The 21,125-nt window shown below is 59.5% G+C and overlaps 1 protein-coding gene across 2 annotated transcripts in view; it reads left to right on the top strand.

Moving 5' to 3' along the window:
- TRAPPC10 (trafficking protein particle complex subunit 10) overlaps positions 1-21,125 on the top strand; it is an 83,684-nt gene that overhangs the window by 34,802 nt on the left and 27,757 nt on the right. For both annotated transcript variants that reach the window (XM_070071770.2, XM_089330469.1), the window contains exons 4-7: positions 21-217; positions 4,825-5,020; positions 9,495-9,606; positions 13,316-13,563. In XM_070071770.2, coding sequence (XP_069927871.1) covers positions 21-217; positions 4,825-5,020; positions 9,495-9,606; positions 13,316-13,563 — 753 coding nt within the window. The remainder of the gene's footprint in view (positions 1-20; positions 218-4,824; positions 5,021-9,494; positions 9,607-13,315; positions 13,564-21,125) is intronic.

The raw sequence follows: 21,125 nt of genomic DNA, 5'->3' as shown, positions 1-21,125 counted from the left end.
CATGGTGACTTTTTTTTTAGGATACTGAAGTGTACAAGGCCACAGTAAAAGATGACCTCACCAAGTGGCAGAACGTCCTGAAAGCTCATAGCTCTGTGGACTGGTTAATAGTGGTCGTCGAAAATGACGCCAAGAAAAAAAACAAAACCAACATCCTTCCCCGCACTTCGATTGCGGACAAGATGAGAAATGACTTCTGTAACAAGCAGAGTGACAGGTAAGTGCATCTGCAGTCTTGCGTCATTGGCTGGTGCTGGGGTCTCTGGCGAGCGGGGGTGGGTGCCTGGTCCCTGTCTTCATGGCAGGGTGTACAGTCTGCCATCCCAAGGTGCACTCCTGGGGGCAGGGCCCTGGGGAGGTCCCCCACCAGGGGGGCCCCTGGCGGCCCCCAGTGAGGACTCTGGAGTCCTGTATCAGACACGCTTGTTTCTAGCTCTGGGGCCCTGTGTTTCTGTTACTTTTTTTTTTTTTTTTTAAAGATTTATTTATTTATTTGAAAGTCAGAGTTATGCAGAGAGAGAAAGACAGGCAGAGAGAGAGAAAGGTTCTCCACCCTCTGGTTCATTCCCCAAAGGACTGCAACGGCGAGAGCTGATCTGATCCGAAGCCAAGCGCTTCTTTTGGGTCTCCCTGGAGGGTGCAGGGGCCCAAGGACTTGGGCCATCGTCCACTGCTTTCCCAGGCCATAGCAGAGAGCTGGATCGGAAGTGGAGCAGCCGAGACTTGAACTGGCGCCCATATGGCATGCTGGCACTGGGGGCGGCAGCCTTACCCGCTGCAGCACAGCGCCGGCCTCTGTTTCCTGAACACCTGTCTAGTGCCCTGCAGAGCAGTGTGGGCTACAGAAGGCTGGCTTCACCCTTCCAGAAGCGTTGAGAAGCGTGCACTGCTTTCCCTCGGCCTGCCCTGCTGCGTCCTCCCTCCTCAGTGCCGCGGCCCCAAGCTGGGCCAGCCCGCGCACGAACTCTGGTGTTGCCGGTGCCCTGGGAGCAGTGCTGATCCCGGACCCTGTCATCCCGGGTTCCCACATGGCAGTGGCCCTGATGGGCGGCTCCAGAGCTGCGAGAGCTGAGCTCTGCGGGCTGAAGGAAGTGCCCTGGGGGTGGACGAGAAATGCAGGAAGCCAGGAGGAGGGAGCAGGAGAGGCAGCTGAGTGCCAGCCACGTGGCCCTGTGCTGCGCCAGTCTCACCCTTGCCACTCCTCAGCTCCTCAGTGGCGTCCTTGTCGTGTTCCACGGCATGCGGGCACGGGTGGTGTCAACACGTGCACTTAGCAGCTCAGCTCAGAGTTCACGCACTCTGGACTTGGGGAGGCTTTCCTGAAGTGCGTTATTCCTCAGTGAGTCAGCGTTTTCCCAAGGCGCTGCCTGGGCCGGGGCCTTCCCCGCTGTGGTCAGGCAGGTGGAGGTTTCTGTGCTGAGAGGGGCGGGGTGGGGCCAGTGCAGGTGCCCAGCGCCCCGAGGCTTGGGCCGGGCCGGGAGAGCGTGCAGGCCCACGCCTCGTGTTCAGGGTTCTGTTGAGAGGGGCAGCTGGTGGTAATGGGGTGTATCACTCGGCATTTCTGAACTGTTCACGTTGTATAATGATTTTTTAAAGTGCCTGTTGATTATTTTTAGCTCTGTGTTAAAAAGCATGCTTCCCCTTTGTCGCTCCCCCTCTTCATGGAGGAACGACACTAAACCCTGCCTAGGCTTCCTATCCGAGTCACGGCACCATTATGTCGCTCCCCCTCTTCGTGGAGGAACGACACTAAGCCCTGCCTAGGCTTCCTATCCGAGTCGCGGCACCATTATGTCGCTCCCCATCTTCGTGGAGGAACGACACAGGACCCTGCGCTGTTCTTTCGTCTGCTCGGCCCTCCCCGGGTTTGCTGCTGGTTCTTCCCGGGTTGGCTACTATCCCTTCCACCTCCGTGGAAGGGCGGTTCCCCCTGCCACTTTCCCCACTTCCGCAGGGGAGTGGCACACCACCGGCCGGCTCTCTCGGGGGCTGCACAGGTGTTTCTTCAGATAGATGTTCCTCTTAGATGTTCCTGGTGCATGCTGTCTCTCTCCCCCTTTATAGTCCTCCTCTGCCAATCCGAACTCGGCTGCCCACACGCCGAGCACGCTGCTCTCCTCCAATCAGGAGCAAGTCCTACAGTTTATTGGCTGAACTGGAGGCAGCTGTGTAAAAGCTGTTTTCTTCTCTCCCAGCGCCATATTGTGGGAGAGCAGATGCATAGAATAAGTCTTAATTCCAGTAACTTAGTCTAGTCCGAGTTGCTCCCAGTTGCTCCCCACACCCTTAGCCTACTTAGCTGCTTCTTAATGCCTTTTTAATACATAAAATTTAACTTACTGAACTTGTTAACATTTAATCTTCAGTAGGTTAAAGGTGCTTTCTACCATATTGCCTTTTGTTAATTTGCAAAGCCACCTTTTATCAGATCTCTTTTTAAACATAAATAGTTGGGCCTGTTCTCTTAATTTTTAAATTAGTAGAGTGTATTGACAGTTTCTTTATTACACAGTATAATTTCTGCCCTTTGAATAGTTTGGAACATGTAGCCCTGATGTGGCTTACTTTGTACTTTTGTTTTCTTTTTTTAAGATTTATTTATTTATTCGAAAGAATTACACAGAGAGAGAAGAGAGTCAGAGAGAGGGAGAAAAGTCTTCCATCTGCTGATTCAGTCCCCATTTGGCTCCACCGGCTGGAGCTGCCCTGATCCGAAGCCAGGAACTCCTTCCGGGTCTCCCACATGGGTGCAGGGGCCCAAGCACTCGGGCATCTGCTGCTGCTTTCCCAGGCCACAGCGGAGAGCTGGATTGGAAGTGGAGCAGCCAGGACTAGAACTGGCGCCCATGTGGGATGCTGGCGCTGCAGGTGGCAGCTTTACCCACTACGCCACAGCACTGGCCTGTACTTGTGTTTAATGTTTGATTAATTATATAATCATTATAGAATTATTAGGAAAAAGGAATGAGCAAAAAGAAAATGGGTAGTAACTCTCAGTGTTTTGGTGTGTGTCCTGGGCTTTTTTCTTACCGTGCATACATACCCACGTGTATATTTAAAGTGGTATAATACTGTGCATGTTTCATACTTGTTTTTCCATGAAAATGTTCTAAAAATTTTCCAAGAACAGTAATTGTATTTCTGTACTATTATTGTGAGTATATAATATTCCATAGTGTTGATGTAGCATAGGTATTTTTAAGAGATTTTTATTTGTTTGTTTATTTGAAAGGCAGAGCAACAGAGAATGAGGGAGAGACAGAGATCTTCCATCTACTGGTTCATGCCCCAAACGACTGCAGCAGCCACAACTGAGCCAGGCTGCAGCCAGGAGCCAGGAGCTCCATCCTGCTCTCCTACGTGGGTGCAGGGGCCCAGGTGCTTGGCCGTCTCGCGCTGCCTTCCCAGCAGAGGGACCTGGATTGGACAGAGTAGCTGGGACTTAAGTTGGTCCTCTGTAGGGGATGTGGGTGTCGCGAGTAGCAGCTGGGCCTCCTGTGCCACGGCGCCGGCCCCGTGAGTTGTTTATAGGTTATTGCATAGTTATTATTACAAATAACAATATTACCAACATCAAGTGCTATTGAATATCCTTGATTATTTCCTGTATATAAATTTCTTAAGGAAAATTGGTTGGCCAAAAATTGTGTGCATTTTTTCATGTTTTTGGTCATCTGAGGACTGACTTTTGATGGTTTGTGCCAGTCGCAGACCCAGGGCCTGCCTGGCTGAGCCTCGCCCTGTGTGGGGCGGTGTGTCCCCCCCCCCCCGGCGTGTGCCTCCTCCCCTGCACTCACTGGCTGATCTGGGCTCGCTCGCTCTCTCACCTTGGTGTGTTTCTCAAGCATAGTAAGTTTTATTACAGCGGGAAGATGATGGCCACCTAGCGGTAGTGCAAGGTGGAGGGCGTAGTAGAAGGTAGAGAGTGTAGCGAGTGTGTGTGTCCGTTCCACGCCCAGCCGCCCCGCGGCTGTGTGGGAGAGCCCAGTGTGCCCGTCGTCCCGAGAGCCCTGGCCCCAGCAGCGCCCACAGTGAGTGGCAGATGTGTATAGCTCTGGGCCTCCCAGCTTTGGGAGCACACTGGCTGTGGCCCTCGGGTTCCTTGGGCGGAAGCGGTAGCCAGTGGGATGGGCGGGCCAGAAGTAGAGCCAGCTGCCCGGTTCTGGTTTTCCTCTTGGCTTTGATTGTGCCTGTGCTGGGACTTTGCCCATGTCTGCAGATGTGTGTGGTTGTGTGGCTGTCGCCAACCCCCTGGGCTATCCCGGGCACGGATGGAGACACCTCAGGTTAAATGTTTACCTAGGAGAACGTTACAGCCGTGTTTTCAAATATTTTCTCGGATTTATTCACTGTCTTTCTAAATTACAGTTACCAGGCTAGAGAGAGACCATTTCCAACCCGTTAGACGAGTGGGTGGCCTTTTCCGCGTGCGCTGGAAGCTGTCTTGTAACTGACTTGGCTGACACCAGCTGCGGTCTCCTTGGCTAAGTGGTGTCAGTCCTCCGCCTGTAGCTGGGTGCCAAGCCTGTGGTCACTGCCTGCACTTCAGTAGCCCTGCGTCTGCTGGCTGGGCTGGGGGAGCGTGGGAGCACCCAGCGGCAGCCGGGCTGAACCCTGCCCTGCGGGTGGGAGAGCGAGGGCTCCGGAGGCCAGGCCGGTGAGAGCCCTGGGCGCCGGCCGGCCGAGGCGCGTGGTAAAGCCCTCCCGGTCTGGGGCCTGCGGCAGACCCGCCTTGCGCTCCGCGACCCTGAGCTGGCTGGCTGAAGCCGGCCATGGCGGGCGGGCCCGAGGGGTCTCTGCAGACGTCCCTTCCTGTCTTCACAGGTGCGTTGTGCTCTCCGACCCCCTGAAGGACTCTTCCAGAACTCAGGAATCCTGGAATGCCTTCCTGACCAAGCTCAGGACGCTGCTGCTGATGTCTTTCACCAAAAACCTGGGCAAGTTCGAGGACGACATGAGGACCTTGCGGGAGAAGAGGACCGAGCCTGGCTGGAGCTTTTGTGAATATTTCATGGTTCAGGTACTTGACCGGCGGCAGAGCCAGACGGCTTCCTGCTGGCCGCCCCTCCTCCTCTCTCAACAAGGGAGCTCGCGCGCTCAGTGTTTCTTCCAGGCTTAGTCCCTGACAACACAGGGAGGAGTAGCCAGAGCAGAGGTCAGAGGTCAGAGTCAGGGACATCCCGCTCACAGCTCCGGCTGCCGCGGAGCCCAGCGCCGGCCTGGGCCTCGGAGAGCCCTGGGGTGTCCACGTGACCTAGGCGGAGGCTCCAGCCGCGTGAGGGCTCCACCTGCCAGGCACTGTGCTGAACGAGGCCTCCTGGGAGCACCTGCTGTGCACGTTAGCTGTAGAACCTGGGCCCAGCTAAGCTTGGGGGAAGCCATTTCGAACTGCAATTTACAGAGATGTGTAGGATTTTAAATTGTGTTTGTGATCAGCTCTTTTTCCCATTTAAGAAAAGTCCTAGGTGAACAAAGGGATGTGGCGAGTTTCTGGGGGCAGGAGCCTTCCTACCCTCCGGAGAGTGATGGGGGCGTCGCCTTGCTTGCCGGCTCTTAATCTCCGTGTTCCGAGTGAAAAAGCCTGATTTTCACATCGAGGTGTCGGTTGTGGCTGTTACTAAGGAAGTCACGCCGTTTGAATAAATGAGAGACTCGCTCTATTAGGACTTTGGATTTTGATTTTGATTTCTTATTTGAGGCTCACTTCTGCAGGGTTTGGGAGGGTGGTCTGCTGGGGTCTGGACCCTGCTTCTAAGCCCTGTGTGACCGATGGCCCACTCCTTCCTGCTGCGTCCTGTGGACCCATGCGTGACGTGATTTTCTTTTCTTTTTTAAAAATTTCTTTCCTTTTTATTATCTAAAAGACATCAAGGCAGAGAAATCTTCCATCTGCTGGTTCACTCCCCAGATGCCAGCAACAGCCAGGGCTGTGCCAGGCTGAAGCCAGGAGCCTGAACTCTGGGTCTCACGTGCGTGGCCGAGACCTGAGCACGGGGCCTTCCGCGCTGCCTCCCAGGGTGCACCTCAGCAGGAGGCTGGCGCAGAGCAGAGCAGCTGGGCCTCGGACCAGGCCCCTGCAGCGGCTGACCGCTGCGCAGGTGCCCACCCCGAGGCCTCGGGCCGCCGGGAGTAGACTGGGGAATGGAGCTGTGTGTGAGGGTGAATACATGTTAGTACGTGTTAGCACCAGTGTTTCCTTGCTGTGTCCTCGGGGCAAGAAGCAAACCTGGTGCCCGGGTCTTGGTGCCTGGCCTCCATTCTCCAATGAGAGGAGGAGAGGCGGATTACAGGGCTTGGGTGGGAGACGCAGGACGGGGCTGTGGGTGCGGGTAGGGCCGGCCACTGAGGAGCTGCACGCGGAGAGCTGGAGCCGCTGGCGAGCGCAGCACCGCCGGGGGAGCCCGAGGGCCCGTGGGGAGTTTCAGAGACCAGGTCGCGGCAGAGCTGGATCTTAACCCCAGGAGTGATGAGTACCCGTGTGTCTGTATTGACACACGTGGTTGGTTAGCCTGAGCACACGGAGGGGAGGTTTCTGTCTTCCACACGAGAGTCCCAGTTAATAGTGGAGAAGGACAGAGAGGCACCTGCTGAGCCGGCACCGTGGGAGGTGGGTGAGGCCTGAGGGGAGGCAGTCTCAGGGCCTGCCAGCCCCTCAGCCGACCCTGCCCAGGCTCAGCGCAGAGGCTGCCACGGTGCTTCCCCGGGCTGCCCAGGGCTCGCCAGCACCTCCACGTGAGACACGTCACTGGGCGAGAGGCACAGCGAAAGCCACACGAGCCTCTCTCTGCAGAAGAATCAAGTGAGGCTACGCTGAGGGCCGTCAGACAGAAACTTCCGGCTCTGCTCCAAGGAAGAAAGACGGAGACGGTGGGGAGCGGCAGGAGGCGAGGGGCCGGCGCTGTGGGCCGGCGTGGGCTCTGGCCAGGCCCCTGGAGCAGGACAGCGCCTCCGGGGCAGCACTGCCTTGCCAGCATTGTGCCCATGTTCATTTGATGATTTTGCTGTGGTTAGAGAAGGTGTGGATGTTGGAGGACGCTGAGGCAAGGGTGATGTGGAATCTACATTTTTTTTTTTTTGACAGGCAGAGTTAGAAACAGAGAGAAAGGTCTTCCTTCCGTTGGTTCACCCCCAAATGGCCGCTACGGCTGGCGCGCTGCGCTGATCTGAAGCCAGGAGCCAGGTGCCTCCTCCTGGTCTCCCATGTGGGTGCAGGACCATCCTCCACTGCACTCTCGGGCCACAGCAGAGAGCTGGACTGGAAGAAGAGCAACTGGGACAGAACTGGGGTGCTGGCGCCGCAGGCGGAGGAGATTAGCCTAGTGAGCCGCGGCGCCGGCCATGAATTACATTTTTTGCAGTGTTTCTGCGAGTCTGAAATTAGTTCAGATTTGAAACTGAGCAAGGAAGGAACTCCTGGCACAGGCTGCGGCAGGGATGGGTGTGGACGAGGCTGTGCTAGGTGAAGCAGGCCAGTGACACAGGATGGCACTGCGAGCTGGCAGGGACCAAGGCGCCTAGCGCATGCCAGGCACGGAGGCAGTGGGGCTTGGGAGTGTTGACAACTCCAGTTTGGGGAGATGGGAAGTTCCGGAGTTGGTATACAGCAGCGTAATTGTGTGAACACCACTGAGCTGCACACTAGAACATGGTTAGGATGGTCAGTCTGAAGTGTATTTTATTACAGTTAAAGGAGAAATGAGCTTATGGGAGTGCTGAGCCTTGAAAATGCTTCACAAAGAGAAAGAAGCCGCAGGTGACTGAGCAGTCCCTCCTGAACCCCCGGCAGCACAGGGCCCTCACGGCCTGTGTTTCTGCCCCGCTGCTTGGGCGGGGGCCGGCGGGAAAAGGTGCCGCAGCCCTCACACAGGCTCCGTGACGCGGGTGGGGAAGCCGGGCTCTGCCTCCCCCAGCAGCAGCCGGGAGCTGGCCTGTGGGTGTGACCAGCCTCTCGGCGTCTCCCGTCAGCCGGTGCAGCACCGCGAGGTCAGCATGCAGGCTCCCGCACGGCGTCCTCCTGGTTGTCCGTGTTTGATGTGTGGGAGTGGGACGGTCACCCACGGTCCTTCCACGCCCTCCTGCAGTAAATTCGGGGCCCCTGTGTAGGCCACACAGCCGTGTGGGTTCTGGGCGAGATCAGGAGTCTACAGCAACCCAGGAACGAGCTTGCGAATGCCAGGGCCCCGAAGCATGGCGGTCTCGGGTGTGGGGTGAGGACGGGCAGGGGGCTGCTCTGAAGGCACTGTGGAGGGGAGGGTCGGAGGCAGTAGATGAGCGGGCCTGGTAGGAGGCTCCTAGACGGGTGGGGCTCTGCAGGGAGGGGGAGTGTCAGTGCCAAGGTTCCGGGAGCTGAGAGTAAACTCAGAAGTCGGCACTAGGAAGGGCTGGGGTCCCTTGGGGGCTTGGCTGGTGGGAGGGGCGGGGTGCAGTCTGGAGGGGTCTGCGTGGTGGGAGGGGTGGGGTGTAGTCTGGAGGGGTCCGCGTGGTGGGAGGGGCGGGGTGCAGTCTTGGGGGTCCACGTGGTGGGAGGGGCCGGGTGCAGTCTGGGGGGTCCGCATGGTGGGAGGGCGGGGTGTAGTCTGGAGGGGTCCGCGTGGTGGGAGGAGTGGGGTGTAGTCTGGGGGGTCCACGTGGTGGGAGGGACCGGGTGCAGTCTGGGGGGTCCGCATGGTGGGAGGGGTGGGGTGCAGTCTGGAGGGGTCTGCGTGGTGGGAGGGGCGGGGTGTAGTCTGGGGGGTCCACGTGGTGGGAGGGGCAGGGTGCAGTCTGGGGGGTCCGTGTGGTAGGAGGGGTGGGGTGCAGTCTGGGGGGTCCACGTGGTGGGAGGGGCGGGGTGCAGTCTGGGGGTCTGCGTGGTGGGAGGGGCGGGGTGCAGTCTGGGGGGTCTGCGTGGTGGGAGGAGCGGGGTGCAGTCTGGGGGGTCCACGTGGTGGGAGGGGCGGGGTGCAGTCTGGGGGGGGTCCACGTGGTGGGAGGGGCGGGGTGCAGTCTGGGGGGTCCACGTGGTGGGAGGGGCCGGGTGCAGTCTGGGGGGTCCATGTGGTGGGAGGGGTGGGGTGCAGTCTGGGGGGTCCGCGTGGTGGGAGGGGTGGGGTGCAGTCTGGAGGGGTCTGCGTGGTGGGAGGGGCGGGGTGCAGTCTGGAGGGGCCCGCGTGACCTGGGGACGAGCATGGCGTGTGCAGCTGGAGCCTCACGCTGTCTGCACGGCCCAGGGTCGCTGTGGGGACTGGTGCGTGTAGAGACAAGTCCTGGGGGCCTGGGCTGAGGCGGGGCTCCCGGCAGACGGCCTCGGTGCACAGGGGCCGTGAGCGGACAGAGGGGCGGGGAGGAATGCAGGGGGCACCTGGCCGCGACGCCCGGGCGAGGCCAGTGCTGCTGCTGCGCCGGCGCTCACACGTCCTGCGGCCTCTGCCCGCCCGTCTGTGCGCCCGCGGTGCTGCGTGCTGCCCGGGTCCCCGCGAGCTCATTTCTGTGTTCCGCGTCGCCTTGCTGCGCAGGAGGAGCTCGCCTTCGTGTTTGAGATGCTGCAGCAGTTCGAGGACGCGCTGGTGCAGTATGACGAGCTGGACGCCCTGTTCTCCCAGTACGTCGTCAACTTCGGTGCCGGGGGTGAGTAGAGGGGTCTCGGCTGCAGGCTGCGCTCCGCGGTTTTCCCGCTCACGTGGTCTCGAGGCGCCCTGGGGCTGCGGGTGAGGAGCCCCAGCTGCTTCCGTGCAGACTGTGTAGGACGTGTCACAGTGCCCACAGGCCGTGAAGTGAGTCAGGAGTTGGTCCCTGGGCCCGTGCTGTGGCCCAGCAGGCAAAGCCGCTGCTCAGGCCTCCAGTTCGAGTCCCGGCTGGTCCACTTCCGATCCAGCTCCCTGCTGTGGCCTGGGAAAGCAGTAGAAGATGCCCAAGTGCTGGGGCTCCTGCACCCACGTGGGAGACCCAGATGAAACTCCTGGCTCCTGGCTTCCAACTGGGCCAGCTCCAGCCATTGAGGCCATTTGGGGAGTGAACCAGCAGATGGAAACCCCTCTCTCTTTCTCTGTCTCTGCCTTTCTCTAACTTGGCCATTCAAATAAGTAAATAAATCTTTAAAAAGAAAAAACAGCAACCTGGCGTAGTAGCAGAGTGAGAGCGCACACGGGCGGCCCACGCCGACTCTGACGTCTGCAGCGGCATCCGCCTCTCCGCGTCAGGCAAGGCTCTGTATGTATGTATTGATTTCTTTGTAAAAACTTGTGTGTTATGTATTTGAAAGGCGTAGTTACATATAGAGAAAAGGAGAGACAGAGAGGTCTTCATCTGCTGATTCACTCCCCAAATGGCTGCAGTGGTCGGGTCTAGGCCAAAACCAGGAGCTTCTTCCAGGTCTCCCACGTGGGTGCAGGGCCCAGGGACTCGGGCCGTCTTCCAGTGTTTTCTCAGGCACATTAACAGGGAGCTGGATCCGAAGTGGAGCAGCCGGGACTCGAACTGGTGCTCAAACGGGATGCTGGCACTGCAGGCGGAGGCTTAGCCTTCTATACCACAGCGCTGGCCCCTGTGTTTATTTTTCAGTATTTATTTTATTTTATTTTATTTTTGAAAGGCAAAAGTGAGAGGGAGATAGGACCAGAGGGAGAAAGAGGTCTTTGATCCCTGGTTCACTCCCCAGACGGCTGCCCAGCCAGGGCCGGACTGAGCTGAAGCCAGGAGCTGGGAGCTTGGGCGTCCTTTTTGGGCCCCTCTTTGACACCCCTTGTCAGTTTCAGGGGCCTCTAGGAGGTTGGGCCTGGGAGTGAGAACCACAGTGAGCTGGCGCCCGCCCCAGAGCAGGTTCTGTGACAGTGGATCCAGCACCTTGCTGCACTTGGCTTTAAGTAGACGTCAACGTGTGACCAAAGCCAAGTGTTCACCTGTGACATAGAGAGGGGTTAGAAAGGGTAACACTGTGTTTTATGTGTAATTTTACCCATAATATATGTATATCTTTTAAATATCACATTTCTGTTTTATTTTTAGAAGCTTTATTTTATTTGCAAGGGTTGCAGAAAGAGAAGGGGAGAGACAGAGCTTCCATCTGCAGGTTTACCCTTCAGATGGCCATACATGGTCAGGGCTGGACAGGTCGAAGCCAGGAGCCTAGAACTCTGGTTCTCCCACGTGGGTGGCAGAAGTCCAGTACTTGGATCGTCTTCTGCTTTCCAAGGTGCAGTAGCAGGAAGCTGGATCAGAAGTGGAGCAACTGGGACACAAACCAGTGCCCTTATGGGAGGCTGGTGTTGCAGGTGACGTGTGACCCTGCTGTGCCACAACACTGGCCGAAAGCTCTGTCTGTCTGTCCGTCTTTTTCTTTCCTTCTATCTGTCTGTCTTTTTTTTTTTTTTTTTTTTTTTTGGACAGGCAGAGTTAGGCAGTGAGAAAGAGAAACAGAGAGAAAGGTCTTCCTTCCGTTGGTTCACCCCCAAGTTGGCCGCTGTGGCCAGCGTGCTGCGCCGATCCAAATCCAGGAGCCAGGTGCTTCCTCCTGGTCTCCCATGTGGGTGCAGGGCCCACCAGCCTCCACTGCACTCCCGGGCCACAGCAGAGAGCTGGCCTGGAAGAGGGGCAACCAGGACAGAATCCGGCGCCCCAACAGGGACTAGAACCCGGGGTGCCGGTGCCGCAGGCAGAGGATTAGCCTAGTGAACCGCGGTGCCAGCTTTCTTTCTCTCTCTCTCTCTCTCTTTCTTTTTCTTCCCTCCCTCCCTCCCTCCCTCCCTCCCTCCCTCCCTCCCTCCTATCTATCTATCTATCTATCTATCCATCCATCCATCCATCCATCCATCCATCCATCTATCTAGAAGTCAGAGTTACACAGAGAGAGAAGGAGAGAGGCAGGGAGAGAGAGAGAGTGAGAGCGCAAGCGTGAGTGCTTCCACCCGCTGGTTCACTCCCCAGATGGCCACAATGGCTGGAGCTGCGCCAGTGCAAAGCCAGGAGCCAGGAGCTTCTTCCGGGTCTCCCACATGGGTGCAGGCGCCCAAGGACTTGGGCCATCTCCTACTACTTTCCCAGGCCATAGCAGGGAGCTGGATCTGAAGTGGAGCGGCTGGGACTTGAACTGGCGCTCATATGGGATGTGGTACTGCAGGTGGTGGCTTTACCCACTATGCCACAGTGCCAGCCCTGAACACTGTATTTCTTATGTTTCACCTAATTTTTTTTCCTGATAATTTTAAAATGAATGTGGGACAGCTTAGAATCCCGGAGTAAGCCTGGGCTGTGTTTGCAGCTGAATGATGGTTTTGTTCACTGCTGACACTCACTGTGGGTCCATCATGTGCCAGCTGCTGTTCTCCGTGCAGTGAGCAACAAGACAAAAATGCCTTCCTTCCTGGAGTGCCTGCGAAGGGGAAACCAGGCACCAGAGGGCATGTGCAGAGCCTGTGTGGAGGGGGCCGAGGGGGCTGAGGGTGTGTGTGCAGGCTGCCGAGGCGGTGTGCGTGGGGGGCGCGGTGATGTGGGTGCCCCGCAGGTTTGCCAGGGTAGGGGCGGCCTCTCTGAGGAGGTGGCATTGGCACAGAGGCCTCAGTGCGGTGTGGGAAGGACCCACTGGCAAGCTGGGGGCTGGGGACGTGGAGGGGTGGATGGGCCCTCCCCTGCTGTGGGCTCTGGGAGCTCTGAGCAGGAGGTGAGAGCGGTGGAGGGTGCGGCTGGCTGCGTGGTACCTCAGATGCTGAGAGACCCCTGCGCCCGGGAGGCCGGCCTTGGAGGGAGAGACCAGGGCTCTGCCTGCGGCTCATGAGAACTGAGGAGCTGTCTTCGGCTTCCTGGTTCCCTCCCAGACTGGAGCTGCAGGACGCTGGCCCATCGGTGAGCCTTTGCTGCTCCTTAGGGGGACAGCCCTCTGCCGCCACTGCGCGTCCTGTGCTGTCCCCAGGGGCTTCCCTCGGCCTGGCCTGCTGAGTTGGGGAAGGAAGCAAGGCCAGCTCTGGAGACCAAGAGAATTTTAGACAAACCAACCCCGTGTGGCCAGGTGAACAGGCTGCGTGCGCCCCGGCCCACGGCTCGCCCGGCTGTGCTCCTGCCCAAGGCTGCTGCCTTCACTTGGCCTCAGGTCACTGTCCTTCGGCCTGTCAGTCTGGCTGGCTTCCTAACTTGAGTGTTGGGTCCTGCACGTGGTAGGACCCACGCCTTGTTGCCCAGCAGGCTCGACCTGAGTGGGTGCACTTGCAGGCACCACCGCAGCTGCTGCACCTGCAGCAGCTGGTCTTCAGCTGCCGGTTGGTCTGCAGGTGCCCTGACCTTGGACCTGAGCCTCGGCAAGACCAGCGTCTGCAGGCAGCACCTCTCACCCTGTGTGTCTGCCTAGATGGCGCCAACTGGCTGGCTTTCTTCTGCCAGCCAGTGAAGAGCTGGAACGGCCTGGTCCTGCGCAAGCCCATAGACATGGAGAAGCGGGAGCTGATCCAGAGGCAGGAGGCCACCCTGCTGGACCTGCGCAGCTACCTCTTCTCTCGCCAGTGCACCCTGCTCCTCTTCCTGCAGAGGCCGTGGGAGGTGGCCCAGCGCGCCCTGGAGCTGCTGCACAGCTGTGTGCAGGAGCTGAAGCTGCTGGAGGTGAGTGCCGCTTCTCGCTGCCTGCCTGCCGGCCCGGCTGCTGGAGGTGAGTGCCGCTTCTCGCTGCCTGCCGGGCGGCCCGGCTGCTGGTGCTCAGGGAACAGCTTGCTCGTCCCGAACGTCTGTACTGGCACTGTGTCATCTGCATAGTACTTCTCACCTTGCTTGGTTGCTCCGCAGTGTGAGTTTGTGCTGGTGCAGGGCTGACCTTGGACGTGGGTCCTGAACGTTACCCGGCTGGTGCTGTGGGAGCTGCTCTGCCCCGTGAAGGTGCCTGCCTCGTGGACGCACAGCCGGTTTTGTACACAGCTCTTTGTTCTGTTTTGGGACTGCCTGTTCAGTTGCCTGGTTTTGCACGTGGGTGTGTAGATAGCAGCGTGAGTGACACACGTGCCCGTGATCACACGATAAGCACACACATGCCTGTGGGGTGTGAAGGAAGCTTTCGATCGAGAGTGTGGATGCACTCGCGTGGACCCAGGACTCCGCCTGCACTCAGGAGCGGCTGAGCAGGGGAGGGGCGTTGCGGCCCTTCCATCAGCTGGCGCACACGTGTGTGCCATCCCGCGGCTGCTGCACGCCTCGCCCCGTTCCAGCGGTCGGAACCAGAAGCGGCTGGGCGGCTTTGCCGGGGCACAGCTGCGCTTGGAGCCCAAGTCCCTCGCAGGGTTGGTTCCGTGACAGCCCCCGGAGCTCCCGGGGCGCCTTCTGTGAGCAGTCTTAGCTACAAGTTGCCGTGCTGGCGCCCCGCCGCAGGGCTCGCGTGTGGGGTGCGGAGCCTGGGGTCTGTGGTCTCTGCAGTGCTGAGCACCAGGCACAGTGCGCGTCTCAGCTGACAGGAGAGGTGGGAACGCTCGCCCGCCTCAGTGAGGGGCCATGATCGTGTTAATTTGGAAGGAGAGGTTCCCGTTCCCCAGCTGATCTTGCTGCTCGTGAACTCGGGACTCCAGAGCCTGCAAAGCAGCCGCTCCCGGCCGCCCGTTGCTCAGCTGTGTGGCCCGGCGGAGGGCTCCGTCTCCCTTCTCCAGTGGGACACGCTGTCCGCTCGGCGGCGCCGGGAGAGCCCACCTATGGAGGGTGAGAAGCCGAGTGGGTGTTGGAGGCCAGGCAGTTCAGACGTGGTTAAGTAGGAAGCCCAGGGGGCTCGTGGGCAGTGTTGTGGCAGAGTTTGGGGCGAGCTGGTGCAGACTCAGTCCCTCACGTGTGGGGCCCAGTCGGACCCCCAACTCCACAGAGCCATGGCCTGCCGCAGAGAGGAGAGGCAGGGCCTCGTGTGGCCGCCTCCTTCCCCGTGCCTCTGGGCCCCTCCAGGCTTCTGGAAGCTGAGAGGCAAGGAGCCCACTGCCTGAGACAAACAGACCCCTGGCAGGGGCCCGCCCAGAGCCCTGCCCTCTGCTGTCCCAGCACGGTTCTCGTGTCATCCTGGCGTGGCACACGGTGCAGGTGGCCGTGGCAGAGGTGCCCCCACGCGTGGTGTTCCCCGCCCACTGCAGTGACACATCACCTCCTCCCATTGGCTCTGCTCTGGGCCTGTGGAAGGAAATGCCGTCCAGTCTCGCCGGTAGGCCTCTCCTGTGGGCTGCGAGCACGGACCTTTGGCCTCCCCCAGAAGCCTTGTGTCCCTTGTCCGAGCGGTGGCGACAGAAGCCTGGCTGTGATGTGCTTGCCAGGCTCGGTGAGGTAAGGCGTGGACAGAGCGCTGCCTGCGGTGCCCGCGGCGGTGTGGGGCCCACGTGTCCGACTGCGCCTCGTGCTCTAGGGCGTCCCTCGGGAGGGGGCTGTATCTTAAAAACGCTTCGCAGTTGGCAGTTAACCTGACAGTTTATTCTTAGAAGTCTTCGAAATTTTTGTGGAAAGATTTAAAATTCAGAAAACTGGACATTATCAGTCTTTGTGCACTCTCGATTCTGCTCTCACAAGTGGGACACCCCTTACTGTGCTGTGCTCTCTGCGTGGCTGTGGCCGTGGTGCTGGGCTTTGGGCTGTGGCAGCTGTGGCCCAGGCTCCCCCGAGGCAGCTGGGGAGCTGGTCACCTGTGGACTGCAGGGAGGCGGTCTTCTCACGGCCGGGCCCACGCAGAGCCCATGTGTTACAACTGATCTGTGTGTTTGAAGAAAAAAATTAGTTGATTTGATAGGGAGAGACAGGAAGAGAGCGAGTGAGCGCACGCGTGCCCATTGCTGTTTCAGGCCCCGAATCGGACGCCTGCAGTTGCTGGGGCTGGGCTGGCCAAAGCCAGCAGCTGGGAACTCAGTCCAGGCCTCCCACGAAGGTGGCGGAGGCCAGCTGCCTGCCATGGTGTGCACTAGCAAGGGGCTGGAACGTGAACCCAGGCACTGTCAGCGGGGTGTCGGCCACCCAAGACCAGTCCTAGCTGCTGTGCCACACCCTGTCCCTCAGCCATGCCTTCTCTGACGGTGGGGCCCCGTTTGGTCTGTGGCTGTGCCCATGGCTGGGATGTCCTCAGTCACATCTTGAACCTTTAAATCGGTCCGAGAGCTGTGTGGTTACCGCCGTGTGTGCCTTGACCGTCCACCTGTGTGTGAGTTCGTGCAGGCAGACCTTCCCGGTCAGGGACGCTCTGCGTTCCGGAAGGGTCTCCCCATTTCAGCTGACACCGGCAGTGCCTGCTGTGCTGCGTGTGGAAGGAGAGGCGTGCTGTGCCAGTGTCTTAGGCGTCACTGATCGGGAGGGAGGAGCAGTAGGGGGGTCCTTCCAGAGACTGTCACTGTGACACCTGTGACTTGTTTGTTCTTTAAAATGTGTGCACTGCGGCGCTGTTCTCTCTCCTCAGCGTAGGCTGTGGTGGTGTAGCAGAACAGGCTCCCAGCCTGTGGGTGACGTAGCCGGAGCCGTGTGTGGGACACGTCATGGCTGATAGTGGACGGTCTGAGCAGAGGCTGTGTCGGCACCCCCAGGTTGAACCAGGGAGGAGAGAAGTGGTTTGCAGTCACAGCTGGCTGTTGGCGTGGGCCTGGCTGTCGGCGTGGGCCTGGCAGAGGCGTGGGCCTGGTGGAGGCATGGGCCTGGCGGAGGTGTCACTGAGGGCATGTAGCAGCTGTTTCCCGAGGACCTGCGTCCTGCCAGACACTGGGCTGGGCTTCGTGGGGGCTGTGAGGACCTGACCTGGAGGCAGGATCTGTGCCAGGGCGCTCTGCAGGGGACTGGGTGAGAACAGATTGCTCGCGGGACAAGAGGGACGGGGACTGGCGGGGCCCTTCAGGAAGCGGGTGCTGGCCTGCCAGCGGGAGAGGCACGCAGATCAGAGGCCGTGGGCTCGCGCTCCCCTGCGCGGCACCACCGTCCCACAGTGGTTGACAGGGGCCGCGGAAAGAGGGAGGGCAGCTCTGAGAACCGCAGGTGGGGTCGGTGAACCTCGACAGAGGGCCTGCAGGGTGCTGGGGAGGTCGTCAGATGTCCCGGGTGAGCTCACTGTCAAGTCTTTCATTCAGCACTCACTGAGCATCTGTTTTGTGCCAGGCGTGTTAGTGGGCGCTGTGTTTGTGTTTGTAGCAGAGAACCAGCTTGCCTGCCCCAGGCGCTTGCCTCTTCTTGAGTGAGGGGACAAGCGGGAGTCACTGCGGGCCTGCAGGGCTACATCAGGGTGTGGGGCGAGCCTCGGCAGGCATGCGGTGGGCAGTGTGGGCTGTGAGGCCTGGTTTTGCTCTGTAGCCAGGAGGAAGCACTGGCAGGTTGAAGCCGGCATGCCCTGGAAAGCCGGGGTCGGGGAAGCAGAGAACTGGGTGGTGGCAAGGAGAGGCGTTCCTGCCCCGCCCCATGACCAGGGCACACAGGGTCTGCCCTAAAGCAGCCGGCTGGCTTTTACGTCCGTGAGTTCAAGAGACGTGGGCCTCGTGGATGAATGGCGTGCGCTTTGCTGGATGTCCCTGTGGAGCAAGGAATCTGGGAGCCCACACCATGAAAACAATTACGTTCAGATAGGGTTGTTTTTGGTTTTTGGTTTTTTTTTAGATTTATTTATTTGAAAGTCAGAGTTACACAGAGAAAGAAGGAAAGGCAGAGAGAGAGAAAAAAAGTCTTCTTCACTCCCCAATTGGCTGCAACAGCCAGAGTTGCACCGATCCGGAGCGAGGAGCTTCTTCTAGGTCTCCCACGTGGGTGCAGGGCCCAAGCGCTTGGGCCATCTTCCACTGCTTTCCCAGGCCACAGCAGAGAGCTGGATCGGAAGGGGAGTAGCCGGGTTTCGAACTGGTGCCCACATGGGATGCTGGCACTGCAGGCAGAGGCTTTACCCACTACTCCACAGCGCTGGCCCCTCAGATAGGGTTTTGATCTAAACGTGAGTGGTAAATCCAGAAAGCTCTGGAAGGTGACCTGATGTTGGCAAATAATTCTCAAATGGGACATAGAAGCACTAACGATAAAGGAAGACGTTGGGGCCGTGACAATTAGAACCTCACCCGAGTAGACCTGAGTGTGTGGAAGGCTCGCCACGGAGTGGAGGAGCGTTTCCTCCTGATGTCGTCGGGGCACTCGTCCCCGGAGCGGGAAAGAACTCAAACCACGGGGCCTGTGCTGCGGCGCAGTGGGTGAAGCTGCTGCCTGCGCTGCCGACGTCCCTGTGGGCACAGTGTGTGTCCCAGCTGCTCCACTTCGGATCCTGCTTCCTGTTAATGGCCTAGGAAAAGCAGTGCAAGATGGCCCAACTGTCTGGGTCCCGGTCAGCACACGGGAGACCTGGTCCTTGTGGCCATCTGGCGAGTGAATGGCAGATGGAGGATCTCTCTCTGTAACTCTGACTTTCAAATAAATGCCTCAGTCTTTTTGAAGACGTGGCGGGTCAGTGGAGAGGGAGTGAGGGAGTGGGCCGGCCGGCCTGGGAAGAGGCACTCGGTGCACTGGGCCTGCTGAAGTGCAGCTGAGGCCTCGGGCCGGCGGGTGTTCGAAGGGTGGAGGGCTGGAGCCCCTTCCTGGACGGCCGTGAGAGGCGCACAGCACCTTGGAAAGTCAGACTTCTAGGGAGCCGGAGAAGCCGCGGTGAGCCAGAGCCCCGCCCAGCGTGCCCGGAATCCTGCGGCAGCACACACCGGCCCTCTTGGCCGGAAATCCGAGTGACCCTCCCCTCGGAGTGTTGGCCTTGCCCTGCTGTGTCCATGCAGTGGGGCAGCAGCCAGCACGGAGGTGAGCGAGTTGTAGTGGCTGAGTCTCGCCAGCATTAGCTCAAGCTGCAGAAGTCAGACACGAAAGAATAACCTGCTTTTCGCCTCCTTACAGCTGAAGTTCAAGATTAAGCACAGCGGGTCTGCTGAGAGCTGTCATCCAGTGTCCATGAGTGGAGGGCCCGGGGCCGGCTGCGGCCACCACTCTGCCTCCAGTGGGCATGGCGGGGCGCTCTCAGGACACCGTGCTTTGCAGCGCCTGTCGAGAGAGAGAAGGCCTTCAGTCCCGGCCCCGGACGCGGCAGGCGCCGCTGTTCCTCTCACACGGGTCGGGACAGAAAGTCACCCCGTGGACTCGGGTATTGAGAATTGGGTTTTGAAGTTTTTTCCACAAAGTACACAGCCCCACTGGCCCCAAGATACACGGGGGTGTGCGTCACTATCCCCTGAAGGAAACTGGGGTGGGCAGTGGGCAGCGAGGCCGCCACCAACGCCAGAGGAATGGCGGCTCAAGGCCCTGCTGCGGGCTCTCGTGGTTGGGTGACGTGGAGTGCCGGGGTGGTGGGCTTTCCGAGGGGCTCCAACGCTCCATGGGACACTGGAGCCCGTGTCCCTGCCCTGCAGGCGTGAGGGGCTGATGCTCAGATGGGTACATTTAAAATCAGGGCACAGAGCCGTCACTCGTTCCTCAGTTTGTGGGTTTTGTTTTTTTTTTTTTTTTTAATTCTCAAGTGCCAGCAGATGGATAAAATACAATTTTATTAGGCTGTGAGTTCCGGGCGCTGATGAAGGCGTGAGAAGTTGGAGCCCTCGTGTGGTCGTGCACATGGACGTTTGTGTGAGCGCTCAGGAATCAGCAGAGGCTGCTGGAGCTTCGTCCTGTGCCTGTCCGTGCCCCGGGGGTGCATTCCCGGGTGTGTGCCCAAGAGGAGTCCACTCGGAAAACCAGCGTGGGAACACGACCCACCGGAGGATCTGACGCGGATTTATTTCTCGTCTCTGTTCCCTGGGGACCAAGCCAGGTGGTGCAACTGTGTCACCAGGCACCTTGCTTGTGGTCGCATCCCGTGGACTGGCCCCGCTGCCTCCTGTGGGCTGTGAGCCTCCGCCAGCGCTGCTCCTGCCTCGCGTGGGCACTGCAGGCTTCCCTGTGGCCTCCTGAGTGCACTCACTGGGAGGAGCCGGACGCTGCAGCCGCCCAGCACTTAGAGCAGGGGCCGGGGTCGCAGACGGACGCAGCGCACAGCAGTCATACAGAACAAGCTGCCGGCAGTCGGCAAGCGTGGGGCCTACAGGCGTGACGTGGAGCGCCGGGCGCTGTGTGTGCAGGACGCGTGGTGTGATGAGACGAGGGTCAGAGCGGGAGTTCACGTCGGGTGGTAGTCAGGTTGGTGAGTTAGGCTCTGTCTCGGGTTTGTACCCCTTGCATACCTCGTACGTGTGCTCACATTCACGCAGTGGAAACAGCATCCCCTAACCACCTGATGCGAAGTGGTCCCACTGAGGTTTCTGAAGCCTTGGGGGACTGCTGCTGCAGTCGGCTGCAGGGGGCACCCCTCCCCCGGGCCCTGCCCAGCTGTGAAAGCAGCGGGAGGCCTGGTCGTTGGGGTTTATATCTGGAGCAGGTTGGGAGCTGAGGACATGTGGTAGGTGAACGGCGCCCCGCAAGTCACTGTGCACCTCTGCTTTCAGCGGACTGGGAGTGGGGTGTGGTGATGCAGGCAGTCGGAGCCCTTGTGCCCAGCGAGGGTTCTCCCAGAGTGAGTGCCTGGGCGCCGGCAGGACGTGGGGCTGCGGGTTTCGGCTAGAAACCTGGGTGGGACCCTGCGTCTGCGCCCTGCCTGGGACCTGGCTGTGCTCCGCGCGTCCTGCGGGTTGGAAGCTGAAGTCGAAGCATGGGGTGGGGGGGCGGTGGCTGCCCCTGCAGTCTGCTCTTTGTGCCTCTGTGCTGCCGCCCTTTTACGGTCCTGTTGCTCAGACTTGCTCGTTCCAGAACGCTTCGCTGCCTGCCCTGGCGCCTGCACATCGGACGTTGTGCTCTGCTGCCACTTCCCACAGCTCTGGTTCGGGGTGTGGGGTCTTTGTGGTTCTGCTCTGTGGGAGAGACCCCAGGAGGTCTCTCTGTGGCCACGCGTGTCCAGGGCAGCGCCACTCTGAGACGGCGGCATGGGCTTGGTGCAGGTGGAGCTGTCTCGGCACCAGGAGGGCCTGCCCCGCGTGACTAGGAGGACGCTGCTTGCCTGGGAGCCGTTCGCTCTGTCCAGGGTCTCAGCTGCGTCCTGCCCCTCTCAGGGCCACCCTCATGCGTGGTCTGTTTGCTGAGAAAGTTTTGCGAGTTGATGAGTGCTTCTATAGTGTAAGTTCTTTTTGTACTGATTTTTTTTAAGAAAGGATTTGAGTAGCTTATCTTTCAAACATCGGGAAGTTGAGGCTGGTGCTGCC

Source organism: Oryctolagus cuniculus, chromosome 4 (assembly GCF_051225735.1).
Source record: "Oryctolagus cuniculus isolate XC-2025 breed Fujian yellow rabbit chromosome 4, ASM5122573v1, whole genome shotgun sequence".
NCBI lineage: Eukaryota > Metazoa > Chordata > Mammalia > Lagomorpha > Leporidae > Oryctolagus > Oryctolagus cuniculus.
Note: the sequence above shows the minus strand (reverse complement) of the source record. Positions and strands in the feature narration are given on the sequence as shown.